Source organism: Arachis stenosperma, chromosome 4 (genome assembly GCF_014773155.1).
Source record: "Arachis stenosperma cultivar V10309 chromosome 4, arast.V10309.gnm1.PFL2, whole genome shotgun sequence".
Taxonomy (NCBI): domain Eukaryota; kingdom Viridiplantae; phylum Streptophyta; class Magnoliopsida; order Fabales; family Fabaceae; genus Arachis; species Arachis stenosperma.
The window spans coordinates 8888106-8906371 of NC_080380.1; the positions used below are offsets into that span (position 1 = coordinate 8888106).

At 29.6% G+C, this 18266-nt stretch overlaps 1 protein-coding gene across 1 annotated transcript; it reads right to left on the bottom strand.

Moving 5' to 3' along the window:
- Positions 1-2803: 2803 nt before the first annotated feature.
- LOC130974164 (cell division control protein 48 homolog C-like) lies at positions 2804-9371 on the bottom strand. Its single transcript, XM_057898920.1, has 11 exons — positions 8957-9371; positions 6556-7687; positions 5862-6454; positions 5605-5757; positions 5060-5176; positions 4844-4948; positions 4005-4070; positions 3859-3923; positions 3584-3779; positions 3342-3494; positions 2804-3247 (listed from the first exon to the last, which is right to left on the bottom strand). The coding sequence occupies exons 2-11, from the start codon at positions 7490-7492 to the stop codon at positions 3200-3202; spliced, it is 2433 nt and encodes an 810-aa protein (XP_057754903.1). The 5' UTR covers positions 7493-7687; positions 8957-9371; the 3' UTR covers positions 2804-3199.
- Positions 9372-18266: the final 8895 nt, after the last annotated feature.

The window sequence follows — 18266 nt, forward strand, 5'->3', positions numbered from 1 at the left end:
ATACCTTGAAGCAGCAATATTAAGAAAAAAGATTTAAAAATATTCTAAACTAATTGCATATTTTCTTGTTGCTAAACAAAATAATGAATTTCTCATGAGAAATCATAAAGGGTGTCCAGCCGGTATCGTCTCATTTTTTTAAGTAAATGCAGCAAATTATAACCTCAAAAATGGTAAATGACAAGATTTTGATAAAAAAAAATTATGGAAAAAAAATTCACAAGAAATGGGATAATCATGAAAGAAATAATAGGAAGAATAAGAAAACAGAAAATAAATGCTTTCATTGTGGCGACTAGCGATAAGGGTCGTTGGTTATGTACCTGTTGTATTTCAAAGTATTCAGTTAATTTTTATCAAACATCTTTAAAGAAAGATGATAAATGAATGAAAACAAATTTGTTTTAAAAGATGCTGCTGAAAATTACACCACTAATTACGAAGTATTTGATTTTTTTGAATATTTTGAAAAAAATATTAATTATTTAATCAATGATAAAAATATTTAATAGTTAGATTTATCGTTTTTTATGTTTTGTATGTCATAAAATGTAAAAAAAAAAATTTGTTGAATTTTATTTTTTATATATTTGAATCTAAAGTTTAATGCATTTGAATATAATATTCAATAAAATATTTATGTTTACATTTTTATTAAGAATTTGAAAATCATTAAATCATATGTCAAATCATCTCTAAAAAGAAAGAAAAAAAATTGGTATATGTACTTTTCCAAAATACGATTTTACTATTCATGCACCTTGATTCGTTTTATTTTATTTTTCTATCACATATATAAAAGGTTTTGAAATTTTTCATATTATAATCTTATTATTATTATTATTTGTATTTGAAAAAAATAACAAGAACATATCATGAAAATATTTGTCTTATGAATAGGATAAGTTTGTATACCATTCTAAAAAATAATATGTATTTTATTTATCTTACTTCGAAAAAAATATATATTAATATTATTATTAGCTTAGACAATTTATTTGTTTTTTCATTTTTTTTAATTTTAATATTGAAGGAGAAGGAACACTTCTGTAAATGTATTCAAAAATTTTTTAACACTTAGAATAAGAATGTTATTAAGAGAAAATTAAAGAGTGTTTGGAATAATTAATGATGCCACCTTGGTTCAATAGATTTCTAATAAGTTGATATTGATATAAATTGAGTTGATTTATTATATTTTTTTATGTGATCTTATGTCTTTATGATGCTTATTTTGTGTCTAATGTTGTGGTTTAATTTTGAGTGTGACTTGTTAATAATCCTGGTTTGACTAGCCTATGCTATGTGTTACAGGATGAGTTTTATGATGCTTCTAAAGTTTCTTTGATCCTTAATCGGATACAAGAGATGTTTACTTACTAAAAAAAATGCTTAGCTTGATAAGATCGATGCTCATCATAGAGGATTCACCATTTTTTTTTATGTTAATTGTGAATTTTTGTTAATTGTGTAATAAAGATTGTACAGATCATGAGTAAATAAAAATAGTTTTATATTATTCTCATTGTATCAATGCAAAACAATAGATATAACTAAGGGTGAGTGAAAATATATTATGATAAGAATACGAGAAATAGTCAAAAATATAAACGAAACAAAAATAGAAAATTTATAAAGTCATTCATTACAAATCTGAAAAGAAACATAAAAATGCAAATTTTAAATAAATAGTTTTCTATTTTATTAATTAATTATTCAAATTTGGTGTTGTAACTTGATTTTATGATTGATTAGTAATGTCTTGACATAAATAAAATGGCAATACAACTTTATTTAAGCATGGATTTGAAGCAGAAATTTTTCGCCTGCAATACAAACACTATTATAAAAAAAAAGTAATAATACAAAATAATTTTATAAAAATAAAAAATGTTAAAAAAATAATTGTAAGGAATAAAAAAGATTGCAACTTGATAATTTTGGGTGGAATATTTTTTGTTCATGACATTCTCTTATTTGATTACTTTTCAACCCAATTTTTGAATTTTTTTTTTCTACCTTTGGATTCTTTCTTTTTCTTCTAAGTGCATGTTTGGGCGCCATTATTTTGTTAAAAAAAGATCTTTTTTCAATGAAAAAATATCTTTTTTTATTTTTTAAAGTGTTTGGCAAATTTCTAGTAGTAAAAGTAAAAGCACTAGTAAAATAAAAAAAAAAAGATCTTTTTTGAGAAGCTGTAATTTACATCTTTTTTTAAAAGATCTTTTTTCCTTAAAAAAAAGATGTTTTTCATGTAATAAATAAATAAAAAAGTACTTTTATATTGTTATACCCAAACATAATTGATTGATAAAAAGACCCTTTTACATGAGATATCCAAACATAAAATTACTTTTACTTCTCTATAAGATTTTTTAAAAAAAGATAACTCGAAAAAAGATCTTTTCGTAGAAACTCACCCAAACAAGCCCTAAGTCTTTCACATTTTCAAGTAGTCTTTCTAGTGTTAAAAAAAAAAATTCACCTTCTTATATGTCTCATCTATAACTTGTTCAACGAAATTAGATGTTACTTCAAATTCTGATAATCGAGAGTAGCTAATTTATTTGATTGCTTTAGAACATATACATATACCATATAGTCTTGGTTTTACTGAGTTCTGTTAGTTTTTTTGTTCTATACCCTTCCATACCCCGTTGTTTTAAATATTCTACAACTATAAGTAATTATCAAGCCTTTCATATTGTTAGATATTGTCTACTCCCCATTTTTAAAAAATGACAACTTGAGATTTACAAATTTGATTATTTTCTTTATGAGAAACAATATAAGCAAAAACAACTCCAATCAAACTCATTTTAAAATAAATTAAATGTAATAAGAGTATACATCTGTGCAGCATACTTTAATAATACCGAGTAAATCATCTTAAGTCGAGGAAGCTCTTACTTTGCACTGTATTCAGCTTGTCAACCCATTTTTTTTGCCAGATAAATCTATAGTTTTGGTTCTAGGAAGCAACACCGCCATGTTTGACTTACTAGGCAATAACTTTCAAATATTAATAACATAATATCACAAAAAAATAACCTGAAATAAGTGTTAAAACTTAAAAATATTCCAGCTAAAAAATATTTTAATACACATTTTCTTGTAGTGCTACTACTTGAAGTGCTCAAGTTTAAGTCGACTAGACAAGGAGGGGTTATATCTCCTAAAACAATCAGTGCCATGATCCTCATGATGCTTTAAAACGCTTTGCCAAGCGCTCATAACTACGCCTTTTCTGATTCAAATAAATGAAACAAGTTCCTTAGTTTACTCGGTAAGACAGCAGCATTAATGTGTGAAAGAGAGATACAAAAAAGAATGGGACATACCGCCGGAGACACAGAGGGAAAGACCTGACTAAGTGCTATATCAAAATGTCTTGGCTTGCAAGTATAAGTATCACTAGAGGCTTCAACTGAGGTCAAACCTTCTTCAACTGCGGTGAATTTCTCATCAAGAGCAGCACGAGTTGCTTCATCCACCTGTATCATCAAGAAAATGACAACTTCCCCCATTATTCCTCCTTCAAAGGATTATTAAAACAAGCAGAAAAAATAAAGCAGGGACAAACCAATTCAGCAAGGTCTGCGCCACTAAAATTTTCACACGCTTCAGATATGGCTCTCAGATCCACAGTAGGATCAACAGGCTCCTTCCTTGTAAGAGCTTTCAATATTGAAAACCGTTGGTCAGTGCTTGGCAGAGGAACGTAAAGTTGTTTACCAAGTCTACCAGGACGGAGGAGAGCCTCATCCATCCTATCAGGCCTATAAAATGAGAAATTTACTTCAGTGCAATAAGATGGAAACAAAAATAACTAAATAGATATGACAAATAAAATTTTACCTATTTGTTGCACCAATGACAAAAACATTTTGGCGTTGCCCCGCACCGTCTAGCTCAATTAGTAACTGCAGTTGCAAATAATAATGCCATTTTTTAATAATATAATGATATCAGAATTATTTATCCAATAATTAGTATTGTTTGACCTGATTCACTACTCGCTCAATGCCTGATCCACCTTCTGCACCACGTTTGGTTGACAAAGCATCCACCTGAAGTTAATTGAATAGTGATAGATAACAGGTATTATTCCCAAATCAATGTAACAGAATACAAGGATCCTAATTCAAGAGTTGATTTCAAATTCTAGAAAGAGACTAATCTCAATAAATGACCGAGTAAACTACCATTTCTAACTTTAAAACATTGACAATATTAACAGTGAATTGACAAAATTAGTTTTGTAACCCTGACAATATTAACCGTGAATTAACAAAATTAGTTTTGTACCCACAAAAGATGGTTTCTACGCGATAAAAATATCCAAACGTTAATTTTATTCATGTATACATTTGTCAATATTCCCAACTTTTATGGATAACAATAACAACTTCCATCTTTCATGGTTACACAATTTTATTTATTCATAGGTAGAATTATCAACATCATGAATCTTTATGGATAGAAATGGTACTCTATTCTAAATGACCTTAACTCATTTCTCCTATAGTCCTACACTTTATTTATAATGACAAACTTCTCTAAGTCGCTACCTATTGGGATTCTTACACACCTTTCAAACAAATTGACCAAACGTACTCAAATTAGAACTACATATAGGCAACATAAGTTAATATATAAAAGCACAGGTCTTGTACATAAATTGTTTACTGAGTACTGACTTGGGGGACGACCCCTCTATACTTACACTTAACAATGATTCAATGAATGAATAAACACATAAGTAATGACTTTTATAGTTAGGTCAGACAATTTTGTGTCAAAATATTATAGTTAACATTCATCAAGAGATAAAATAACCAACCTCATCAAAAAATAATATACAGGGTGAACATGCCCTTGCACGACTAAACGTTAGTCGAATTTCTCTCTCACTTTCTCCAACAAATTTATTTAAGAGCTCAGGCCCCTAAAATAATTCAACAATAGCAATTTAAAATAATGATTTATTCAATATAGTGTAAGTCCCCGTGAAGCAAAACCAAAAATGAATAAGGTAAGATGAAGTATTTAGGCAAACCTTAATATAAATGAAATTAGCTCCTGCCTCATTGGCAACAGCTTTGGCAATAAGAGTTTTACCACAACCAGGGGGCCCAAAAAGTAAAATTCCCGTTTGATTTGCAAACCTAGATGCCTGAAATAGATAAATCCAATAACATTAACCAACCTATGAAATTCAACTAACCACCATTTTCAAGGAAAGGGGAGGCAAAAATCAATCCATTAATTTTCAGATGACAAAATGCAATTAAGGCAAGAATTAAGAGACTGCTACCAAACCAACGATCACAGAATATGAAAGACTGGAAGGAAGAGCTTGTTTAATCTAATAGCCAATTTTTCTCTATATTAGACTTTAGGACAAGGAAAGGGGAGGCAAAAATCAATCCATTAATTTTCAGATGACAAAATGCAATTAAGGCAAGAATTAAGAGACTGCTACCAAACCAACGATCACAGAATATGAAAGACTGGAAGGAAGAGCTTGTTTAATCTAATAGCCAATTTTTCTCTATATTAGACTTTAGGACAAGGAAATGAATTGTACTTTGAAAAAATTACCTGATGAACCTCAGGATATTTTATCGGCCTTATTATTCTATTTTTAAACTCCTTCCTTAAATAATCAAGGCCGCCAACATCTTCCCATTTCTCATCAGGAATGGATGAGAAGCCCTCTCTTCTTAATGAAGGTTGTACAATTTTCAAAGCTTCCTGAATGTATACCCCGTAAATATGAGTAACACTTTTAACAATTATAATAACATTATAGCAACTAATAATAAGACAAAATAAACAAAGAAACAAATCTAGGGCACCTGGAAATCAGACATTGTGTAGACAAGCTTATCCATATCTTCAAGAGGCCAAGGTTCGCCCCACCAGTCTCCAAGATAACTTGTTTCATGTTCCCCTCTCCTTTTGGAAATAATTCTCTTCAAGGCCAAATTACACGCCCCCGTAATCAAGGCTGCCAAATCAGCACCGACATATCCTGGTGTAGACCTGGCTATGTATTTTAGATCCAATGAACCCTGAAGTGGAAGATTGCGAGTGAGCAAAGAGAGGATATGTTCTCTCGACGATTCATCAGGAATGCCAAGAACAAACTCCCGATCAAACCGCCCAGGCCTTCTCAAGGCCGAGTCAAGAGCATCAGGCCTATTTGTAGCTCCAATTACAAGAACATAGCTAGGATGAACATTAGAACTGTCCGAATCATTAGCGGATTGCATACACCTACTTAATTGATCCATGCTGGCAAGTAACTGTGCTACAATTCTTTTCTCCATCTCTCGCTGTAAATTGTCTCTTTTTGAAGCAATTGAATCAATCTCATCAATGAAGACAATTGATGGGGCAGTCCGATATGCTTTAGCGAAAAGCTCTCTGATATTCTCTTCAGATGCACCTTAACAATTCATCGGACCAAAGAGTAAAAAAAATAAGCAGTGCCTGTAATTGGTCTCTAATAACAAAAGAAAGGAAACTAAGGAAATGATAACGAAATACCCGATACTCCAGAAACCAATTCAGTAGCTGATATCGGATAGAAGGGAACACGGGTCTCATTAGCTATGGCGTGAGCCAGAGTGGTCTTGCCACAACCGGGTGGCCCATGCAGCAAGATTCCAGTAGTAGGAGTACGACATAGCTTTCTTGGAAGCTCAGGATAATACCATGGAACAATCACTTCTTCCACCAGCTTTTCCAGAAGATCCTTCATCCCACCCAAATCACTTAACCTAGGTCCTGCCTTCACCTTAACAAAGCTGCCACCACCATGGTCGCCATTTGAAACGGAACCCTTCAAATTCAACGCCGCCTTCACTTTGCCTCCGCCTCCATTCTTAGCACAAATCTCATTAGTAGCCTTGTCACTATTGGCGACCTCCATTTCAACGTTCTTATCTTGTACGACGTGTTTCATCTTCCTCGCACTATCATCCTTCGTGGGAGTATACGCTTTCCGCAGCATCGTCTTCATCAAATCGACAGCAGGTTCGTACTTCTCCCGGTATTTTGCGTCCTCCAATGTCGAAACAGACACTGTGCTGCCATCATCATCCTCACTGCCGCTGCTCCCGGACGCGCTCAAGCTTGAAGCAGAGGAGGAAGATGCAGAACCCTGAGTTTCTTTCTCGCCCTGCAACCTCTCTTCACCTTCGTCGACTCTCTTCTGTCTCTTTCGGAGCGCACGTCGACCACTTTCTTCGTCGCCATCGTGGCCGCTGCGCTTGGCAGAGACTTTGGTCGCGTGTTTGGAACGTGGCTCGAGGACTTGTTGAACTAATCGAGTGAGGGCTTGGTGCTTGGTGCGTTGGTAATCGGGGTAAGTGGAGCGGAGGTGGTTAACGATATCATCGACAGTGGAGTGACTGGACATGCACGACTCCAGCCGGCGGCGGAGGGTTCCATGCAGTGACCTTCCCCCGTTTCTTCTTCCCATTACACCGTCGCCGTTTTTTGTTTTTCGACACGGTGTTCTGGTGCTGACGGCTACTGCGGCGATGATGGAAGACGACGAAAATTGCTGCTCCAGGGATGATGGAAGACGTCGAATTGCTGCTCCAGTGCTGATGGAAGGAGAAGAATCGCGGCTATTTCGACTCTGCTCCAGGCTCCAGCTATGATGGAGGGAATCCTAGTGAAGTTACTAGTTAGTGTGTGTGTGGAATGTGTGTGTGAGTGTTGTATAATAAAATAATAATTAAAATATAAATAAGCACATGAAAATATAATTATAGTCTAATCTAAACTTTAAAATATCATTCAAATTAAAAGTACTACATAAACCAAATGTTATAATCTCATTCAAATACAAATTCAAAGTTCAAAAGTCAACAAACAACCAATCAAACATAACATAGCAGCATCAAAACGATCCAAGTTTGTCATCAATCATCAAAATCCTCCATAATTTGCTGCAGATTTGCCTCATTGAATTGTCACAAGTGCAAATAAATAAATGGAGATGCTCAACAACAATGAAACCTTCATTTCCACTACATTAATTATTCTTACAAAATTCAAAACTAGTGGTACAATTTCTTATAAAAGAAATGTCACAAGTGCAAATAAATAAATGGAGATGCTCAACAACAACTGGCACACAATTAAAAAAGAAGACTCAATGAATTGAAGAACTGAACATAATATAATGTAGCCATTCTTATCTTTAATTTGTCGATCCAACCACAATTTTAATTTTCTCTTAGTTCTCACTCTGTTCTACACTGAGAAAATGAGAAGCATTATTTCAAAACTTGTTCTTATTATTTTTGTAACTGTAACACTTGATCATCATGTTGTGGAATGCCGCACTCTTAACACTCTGAACAAGTACAACATCTCAGGTTCAAAAAATTCTTTGTTCACAAAATCATCACAAAATCAGTTCATATTTCATCACAGTTTCATGACTTTCATCACAGTTCACAGAGTTCACAGAGTTCACAGTTTCATGACTTTCATCACAGTCTAGCAGTTCACAGTGTCACAAAATCAAAGATCACAAAACCATGTCACAAAATCAGAGTTTACAAGATCAGACTTCACAAAATCATGTCACAGAATCAGAGTTAACAAAATCAGATTTCACAAAATCACGTCACAAAATCAAAATTCAGTTCACAAAATGAGTTCAGAAAATCAAAGTTCACAGTTTCAGAATTCAGAGTTCATCATGTCACAAAATCAAAGAGCTACTCAATGAACAGAGTTCACAATATCAGATTTCATCACAGCATCAGAGACTCAGAATTCATCACAGTATTCACACTTCACAGTATTCAGATTTCAGAGTTCATCACAGTTTTCAGAGTTCAACAAAGCATCACAGTATCACAGTATTCAGAGTTCATCACAGCTACTCAATGAACAATAATAAGTTCATAACTAAAATTTCAATTACCTGGAACTCGAAGGCTTTCTCTCAGAGCTCGAAAGGAACCTTCAGGCTTCAACGCGGAGTCGAGTGGTGACGGAGAGTGGGAGAGTGGGAGACAGACAGCGACGCCGACTCGAGTGGTGACGGAGCTCACTTCGCGGCGGAGCTCACTGCGCGACGGAGCTCACTGCCGTGTGGCCGTGTGCGCCGGTGAGATCGTGATGGGTGATGGCGTTCTCTCCTTCTCTCTGAAGTCTGAACCTTGATGAACGATGAGAATGGTGATTGGTGAAGCTGAACTGTGAAATGGGAAGGGCGAAGGCATTACCGCATTAGGGATTCAGATTTGAGATCTCACTTTCAGAAAATCAGAAGAGAGAAAGAGAACAGAGAAGAAGAAGACTACCCTCACTCCCTCAGCGTTGCCGTTCATCACATTGTTTTAGCCATTTAGGGTTAAACTTTTCCAGAGCTCCAAACGGCAGCGTTTTGCTGCTGTGCTAAAAAACCGACCGGATAACGGTTCGGTTCGACCGACCGGTTACCGGCCGGTTCACCGATTTAATTCCGGTTTTCAAATTTTACGGTTTTTCTCATTGTCCGAACCGTTTTGGCTTCCGATTCACGGTTCGACCGGCCGATTCGAACCGGTTTTCAGAACATTAGTTGTATGGCTCCACCTCCTAATTTTATGTCTCGAGAACCCTTTCTTTTTTTTTGTCTTGGGCTGAGCCCAGAAAGCTCTACCCAAACTCCAACCCCCACCCGCCCGACCCAAAACCCCTACCCCCATCGTCTCTATCACAAGTGTCTAATTACTCTGGGCCTTATCCATTGTTTATCTCTTTTTTGTTATTGAAGGCCTTCAAATTTGCGGGCCTTAGTGTTCCTTGTTTTTCCATAGGCTATTTATTTTTTGGTAGTATATCCATAGGCTATTTACTATTATGTTTTAAGCTTTAAGGTGCTTTGTAAAATCATATAAAACATGATTCTTTACCGAAAAAAAAAAAAACATGATTCAAACTTTGGCACGCATAGTACGATAATGATAATTTTCAGAGGCAAACAAAGTATTGCATTAGTTGTTGTATATAAACTTTTGTAGTCTCTAACCTTTTTTTTTTTTTGAAATAAAAGAAAAGAAAACTTTTTACGGATTTGTTTGATTGAGGACAAAATAGAAGAAAGGAAATGGAAGAAAACGAATGAGAGAAAATTTGTCATTTTTTATTGCTAGGTTAGAATGAAAAGTCAAACGAAAAAATAGAATAGTATAAAAAAGTAGATGAACATTAAATTTTTTTTTTCTTTCATTTTAAATGAAAAAAAATCCACTTACATATTTTAATATTATCTTTTTTGTATATATTTTAAAATATATAAACATAAAATTACTATTTTATAATATTATATATTATTTTTTATTTTTATTTTATACAAACACAATTTTATATTTTAATATTATATTACATCTTAGTGCTTTATCCTTATAAATAAACACACCCTAACAAAATCACAATATAGCAGACAAATCACAATACAACTTTTGAATGAGGAAGTATTTCAATCTATTAATTTATTTATCTATCTATTAGTAATATATTAAAACAGAGTTAAAGGTAATCTTTAAATATATTCCTAGTCCTTTAATTTTTTATTATGATGTCACGTCAGTTTAAGTGGCTATCTCATACAATTTGAACACAATTTTTTAATTTTACATTATGTCATAAGATTCTCATTATATTCTTATTCCTCATAATAACATATCTTTATATAAGGGTAATAGTTAAATTAGTCCATAAAAAATAAGACATTCTTTAAATTCGTCCCTAAAAGATTTTTTCGATTAAATTGGTCCTTCAAATATTAAGAATTAATCATATTTGTCCTTTATTGACCCTATTAATATTTTTTGTCAACGATTGATGATGTAAAATATTAACTGATAGAATACATGATACCTAACATGTCCAATTGTACGCTATGTTTATAAAAATCTATTAATTTAGTCGCTAGTTCATATTAGGAATATAGTTTATGTAATTGAAAAAAAAAACTAAATTAAAAAATTTTTAATGAATATATCTAGTCAATGTCTGATTAGACAAAGTATTATGATATGTATGTTATCAATTAACGTTTCATATCATCAATTGTTGACGAAAATTATTAATGGAGTTGTTGAAGGATAAATATGATTAATTCATAGCTTTTGAAGGAACAATTTGATTGAAAAATAATTTTAAGGGCGAATTTGAAGAATGCTCTATCTTTTAAGGACTAATTTGACTATGAATCCTTATATAATATTATATAATTCTTTTTTAACCTTAACTTTTCATATTCTCTTGCACTTTATTTTTATGTAAGTTATTACTTTCAATATTAATGTTAACTTTTTTTTAAAGGTATAAATTTGATTAAAATCTAATTTCTTCTCTTCTCTTTTCATACTCATCCCTTGTTTTTATATTTACTATATAAAATTAATATTCACTTCACACATTTTTTTATTTTCTTTCATATTATCGCATACTTCTTTCTCTTTCTCCTTCTCCCTCTCCATTCTTATTAATTTTTTGCACAACTAAAATTTAGTTGATGATCATAATTTTTTTTTAATTTGTTAAATATATATTAGATCATTGTGTGATTGTATTCATTAATTTTATGAGTTATATATTATTTTTGTCGTTTATATATCACTTCTTTTTTTCAACAATTTATATTTTTTAATATTATTTAGTTGTAATAATATCCTTGAAAATATATATTATTATGATTTATAAAAAATAAAACTAAAAAATTAAATGTCATTTTTAATTATCAAAATATTAATAATATTTATATTTGTATTTTATTTAATAATTTTATCATTGTATTATAATATTTAAATATAACCTAAAAAAGATAAAAAAAAAACAAAACTAACTATTTAAAAAATAAAAAAAAAATAATTATATGAAATCAGTTGAATAAATTTTAATTGATTTTTTTATTAATTATTATAATATATTAAAAAAGATGATGAGATAGTTTCACAATCATTTTTAGACATTGATTTTCCTCTATGTTGTTACATAAGAATTTTTTTCTAAGAGACATCTTTTATCTTTGCATTATGCTACATGATTATCTCCTCATAATAACATATCTTTTTATAATATTATAGAATTCTTTTTAAATCTTAACTTTTCATATTCTTTTATCTTTTATTTTTATATAGGTTACGCTATTACTTTCAATGTTAATTTTTTTAATAAGTATAAATTTAACTAAAATCTAATTCCTTCTCTTCTCTTTTCATACTCATCACTCATTATTATATTTACTATATAAATCAACATTTACTTCACATATTTTTTTTATCTTCTCTCACATCATTTTATACATCTTTTTCTTTCTCCCTTTCAATTCTTCCTAATTTTTTACACAACTAGAATTTGGTTGATCATACTTTTTTTTTTAATTTGTTAAATATATGTATTAGGTGATTATATAATTATATTCATTAATTTTTCTATTTCTTCATGTAATTATATTCATAAGTTATATAGTATCTTTGTTGTCTATATATAATTTCTTTTATTTTTTGTCAATAATTTATATTTTTTAATATTATTTAGTTATAATAATATTATTGAAAATACATATTGTCATGATGCATGAAAAATAAAATTAGAAAATTAAATATTATTTTTAATTATCAAAATATTAATAATATTCATACTTATAATTCATCTCACAATTTTATTACTGTACTATAGTATTTAAATATAATTTAAAAAAAATAAAAAAAATAAACAAAAGTAACTGTTTAAAAAATAAAAATAAAAAATGATATAAAATCAAATGAATAAATTTTAATTGAATATTTTATTATTTATAGTATAATTTATATGTAATTTTATTTTTTATAATTATTAAATTTTGGATTAAATTTTTATTTTAAATTATTATTTATCATCAACCATTATAAAATTTAAATTAATTTTGACATGCTACTAGAAAAAGTAATATTATTAAATTATATATAAAATATCAAATTAAATAAATATATTATACAATATTTTTACAATAATTTTTAAATTTAATATTAATTTATATATTATCTAATATATTTTTAAATAATATATAAAATATTTATAAAATATAATTAATTTAGTTCTTCGTGCATTGCACTAGTCTTAATCTAATTAGACATTATTAGCGAGAAGTATGAATACTAGTTATTATGTGATTTTTTTGGTGACTAGTTACTATGTGATTGTTACTAGAGTAGTGAATTACACGTTTCAAAACTCTAATATAACAGCAAATCACCATTAAAACAAGGCTCAGGATTCGGTGGTCCCAGAACTTTTGGACCACTTAATGGTCCCATTAGAAAATATGTTTTTAGAATTTTTTAATAATTACTACATAGTCCTTGAACTAATTTTAATTACAAATTAATCTCATATATTTTATTTAATTATAAAAACTGTTTTTTATTTTATAAATTATTATTTTATCAATTATCTATTATATTTATTAATAATCAAATACAAAAACAACAACCAATTATATCATCTATTGATCCTAATAAAACTTTTGGTCATTCCAATCGATTAAAATATTAAATTTGATCTCGTGACGTTCGTCCATGGTTTTCAAATCGTGTTTCCTTGAAATTCAATCGATTGAATTACAGTGTATCACAAAACAATCGATTGAAAATTGTAAGGTAGAATGGTTTTCACTTAAACCAATCGATTGTTTATACTTTCCAATCGAATGAATGCCCAAAAACAATCGATTGTTTTTGTTACTCAATCGATTGAATTTACGAAAACAACATGAATTTGCTAAATACAATCGATTGAAAAGTGATGACATTAAAGTTTTAGCCAAATTCAATCGATTGGTAATGTAATCCAATCGATTGGAAGGTGATGAAGTTAAATTTTTTGCCAACTTCAATCGATTGGTAATGCTACCCAATTAAAAGTAAATAATATTTAAATTTTTTTGTTTAACAAAATTAAAATAAAGCACAAAAATAAGAATAAATTTGTATAGGAGTACATTCATTATGTTATAATTTTAATAATTAATGTAAATTTTAAAAAATTGAATAAATTTATATTTATTTTGATTACATTCAAAAGTGAATTATATGTATTCTTATAATCAAGAAATATACTTAACTTCTTTTATAATAAGTAAGTTTTTCAATAATTTAATTTATTAAAAAAATCTCATCTTTTTATTTATCCTACAAAATAAAAATTCATATTAATAGTTTTGAATAAGATAATTAAAATAAAATATAAAAATAAATCTTGAATAAAAAATACAAAATTTTCAATCTAAAAATATAAAATAGTTAAAAAATAAAAAATTATTTAAATATGATTTTTCAAGACACTCTATAACTTAGATGAATAAATATTATTTTTAAAATGAATCATGATATATTGATACAAAATTTATTGTGTGTAAATTTTTTTAAAAATTAATAAACCTCTCTCGTTAATAACAATATTGGAACTTAAATTTGAACGCTAATTGATATTATATATTGTGTAGATACTTAGAGTATATTAGAAAAGTACGTTAATAATTTGAAGAGAAAATTTATTAGTGTAAATTTATTTTTTTTTTAAATTAATCCTTATTGAACTATTCTACTTTTATTCATTCAAAACATATCTTAATAAAAATATTTGTAACAATAATTTACATCCAATAAGAATATCTTAACGAGCAGTTACATCATTCTGTCATGGGTTAATGCAAAATTTACAGAACGTGAGTACGTGATTGAGTATGTTGTTTTAGATTATAAACATAGGGGTAAAATAGGAAAAAAATATTCGACACCAAGCCCTCTGTATTCCTAATATAAATTGTTATAGATAAGTATAGTTTCTTAAAATTTTGGGGTGTCCAAGCCACTACTTGCTCCCTCTAGGTCCATCCCTGATTACTAGCTAATTAATTAATAATAAAAAATAATAACATCTATTTACTTTTTAGTATTTCTCAATTTTTGTGAATTAATAAAAGAAAAAAAATATTTTTTCCTTACACAATCAATTTCACGAATAAAGTATCAAAACGAATAATTGCAAAATTAGAGATTCTATTTACTGACCTCGATTTTGTAATCAAAACGATGATTTATTTTTTGAACACTACAATGAAAAACTTGATTGGACCTTTGCTGATTACTGCAACGGTGATTAACGATAAAGAAATCATGGATATTAAATAGGCGGATAAAAAATTAAAAAAATTGGATATTGAGTAGATGAATGTTCCAAAGAAAAATAATTAAATTTTTTATAATCAAAGAAAATGATACACGATTTCAATGGTGGGATTGAATAATTAGTGATGGATTATTCACCAATTTATAATGTTAATATTAAGGAAAAGATAAGATTAGTATATCTACATCAAAATAAAACAGCAAAAATTGAAGATATAATTTTAAAGATAAGATAGATGAATAATAAGATAATTTCTAAAAAGATAACAAGATTGAAATAGGCGCAGGACACATTTCAATCGATTGGGCAGCATTACCAATCGATTGAAGTTGGCAAAAAATTCAACTTCATCACCTTCCAATCGATTGGATTACATTACCAATCGATTGAATTTGGCTAAAACTTCAATGTCATCACTTTCCAATCGATTGTATTTGGCAAATTTATGTTGTTTTCGTGAATTCAATCGATTGAGTAACAAAAACAATCGATTGTTTTTGGGCATTCATTCGATTGGAAAGTATAAACAATCGATTGGTTTAAGTGAAAACCATTCTACCTTACAACTTTCAATCGATTGTTTTGTGATACACTGTAATTCAATCGATTGAATTTCAAGGAAACACGATTTGGAAGCCATGGACGAATGTCACGAGATCAAATTTAATATTTTAATCGATTGAAATGGCCAAAAGCTTTATTAGGATCAATAGAGGATATAATTGGTTGTTGTTTTTGTATTTGATTATTAATAAATATAATAGATAATTGATAAAATAATAATTTATAAAATAAAAAACAGTTTTTATAATTAAATAAATATATGGGATTAATTTGTAATTAAAATTAGTTCAAGAACTATGTAGCAATTATTAAAAAAATTCTAAAAACATGTTTTCTAATGGGACCATTAAGTGGTCCAAAGGTTCTGGGACCACCGAATCCTGAGCCTTAAAACAATGCATTTGCTTTAACTTTAAAACTTTAAGCCATAAAACTTTATATATATATATATATATATATATATATATATATATAAGTAATATCCAGAAATAGTCTCTAAATTTTTTAATTTATTTCAGATAAGTCTTTTATTTTTTTAAAATGACTAAATACATTTCACTCTTAGAATTGTAAATTTTTATCAGTCTAAAAGTAATCAAATATTTTAATATCGTTGATGTATATAGTTAAATGCCAAGTTGGCACTTAACTACACGTTGATATAGACACACAATGAGTTTAACTTAAATTAGTGTGCCAAATTTAGTTAAAACATTCAAATTGATTCATTCACACTTATAAAATTGTAACCCCAAATATTTATCTTTATCATATAATCTTTTTCATCTCCACTCTTCTTTGCTGATGTTGTTCATAGTATCCTCTTGTAAAACTAAAAAAAAAAATCGTTCTTTTGGGTAGACATGATGGTAGATCAAAACTTTATCTAAGACCAAAATTTTGTAGAAGATCAAAGTTCTATACAAGAAAAAAGGATGCACATGAAGTCTTGTTAGAGGTAGTCAAGAGAGAAAGCCTACAAAATTAAAGATGCAATTTCACTTGTGAAATATGTAACGATGTTGGTCACACTACAAAAAAATGCGAAGTTGCAAAAAAGCTAAGGACAGAGAAGGAGTAGCAACTGCAAAACAAGTTGATGATGAAGCTAGTGAAAAAGTCCCACAAACTAATTAAGTTGATAAACAAGTTGGTGATGAAGCTGGTACCTAACAAAGTGGACAAACTGCTACTCAAGTTGGAGATGTTGTCCAAGTCCAAGGTGCTACTACTCAAGGTACTATTGTAGAAGGTGATGTTGCTGCTCAAGGTATTGTTGTTTAAGGTGTTGTTGCTCAAGGTGCTTCTAAGGTAATTTATGTTACTACACAACTAGAAAATGGATTAATATAGACAGATTTACAGATAGATTTAGCCTTTATTACAGACGAATTTTCGGTTACCAACAAAATTACCGACAGATTTTGTCCCTCTGTAAAAGCCTCTGAAAATTCCTCTGAGATTCTCTCTGTATTTTCGTGGGATAAAATCCATCGAAAATATCCGTCTGTAATAACTAGTTTTCTAGTAGTGCTAATATTATTTAGAAGTCACAATCTGAACAATTTTATTGAGTATTATGATCAGCTATTATTATTAATGTTGTAAATATTAATATTGTGGTTGATTCTAGTTGTTATGATTGACAGTTGTCCAAGCGGAAGATAACTAGACGAAACAAACTTTCAATTGTCAAGCCATTTATTGATACTGTTAGTTCTCCAAAGCCAAATATTGGTGCTGTTAATGCAATTTTAAGAGAGACAATGAAAGGAGCAAGTGCAGGAATATCTGTAAAGATAAAAGTTTTGTTGAAGTTTGTTTTAATACCTGGATTTAAGGCACAAAAAAAAGAGCCTGACGATGTCGTGTCATGAAGACTTTAGTTGTTACTTTATGCTAATAGGAATAATTTGATGTTGTTACTTTAGTTGTTGCTTTTGATTTGCTTTGTTATGGATTAAAGCTGAATTTATATTTTGTTAGTGTTTGTTCAAGATGATATGACCCTAGCTATAAACTCATTTAGTTTATATTTTGGATTTTGTATTATCCTGTTGCATAATTGATACTATTTTGTGCTTTTGTTAAGATAACACCATTATCATCATGGTTGTTATAATTATAATGGTGGGTTAATACTCAAATTTGTCCCTGAAAGATCACACGATCTTCATTTTTGTCCACGAATAATTTTTTTAATCAAATTAGTCGCTGAAAGAACTATTTTAAATCACGTTCGTCCTTCCGTTAACCAAGTGACGTCGTCGTTAGAAATCTGCTGACGTAGAATGTGAGCTGGCAGCCCACCCTAACACCTGGCATGGTGTGTATATTGCTGACGAGATATGTTTAAAGTGTTGCATCAATTTGGTCCCTAAATGTCAAATAAATAAACCCTAATTCCCAACCTCCGAAGAACACGGTTGCCTTGCTTGAGCGTTGTCGCAGACCCAACTGCTGTTCAGGGAGGAGGAAGTTGATCTTGGTGCTATGATGGAAAACGG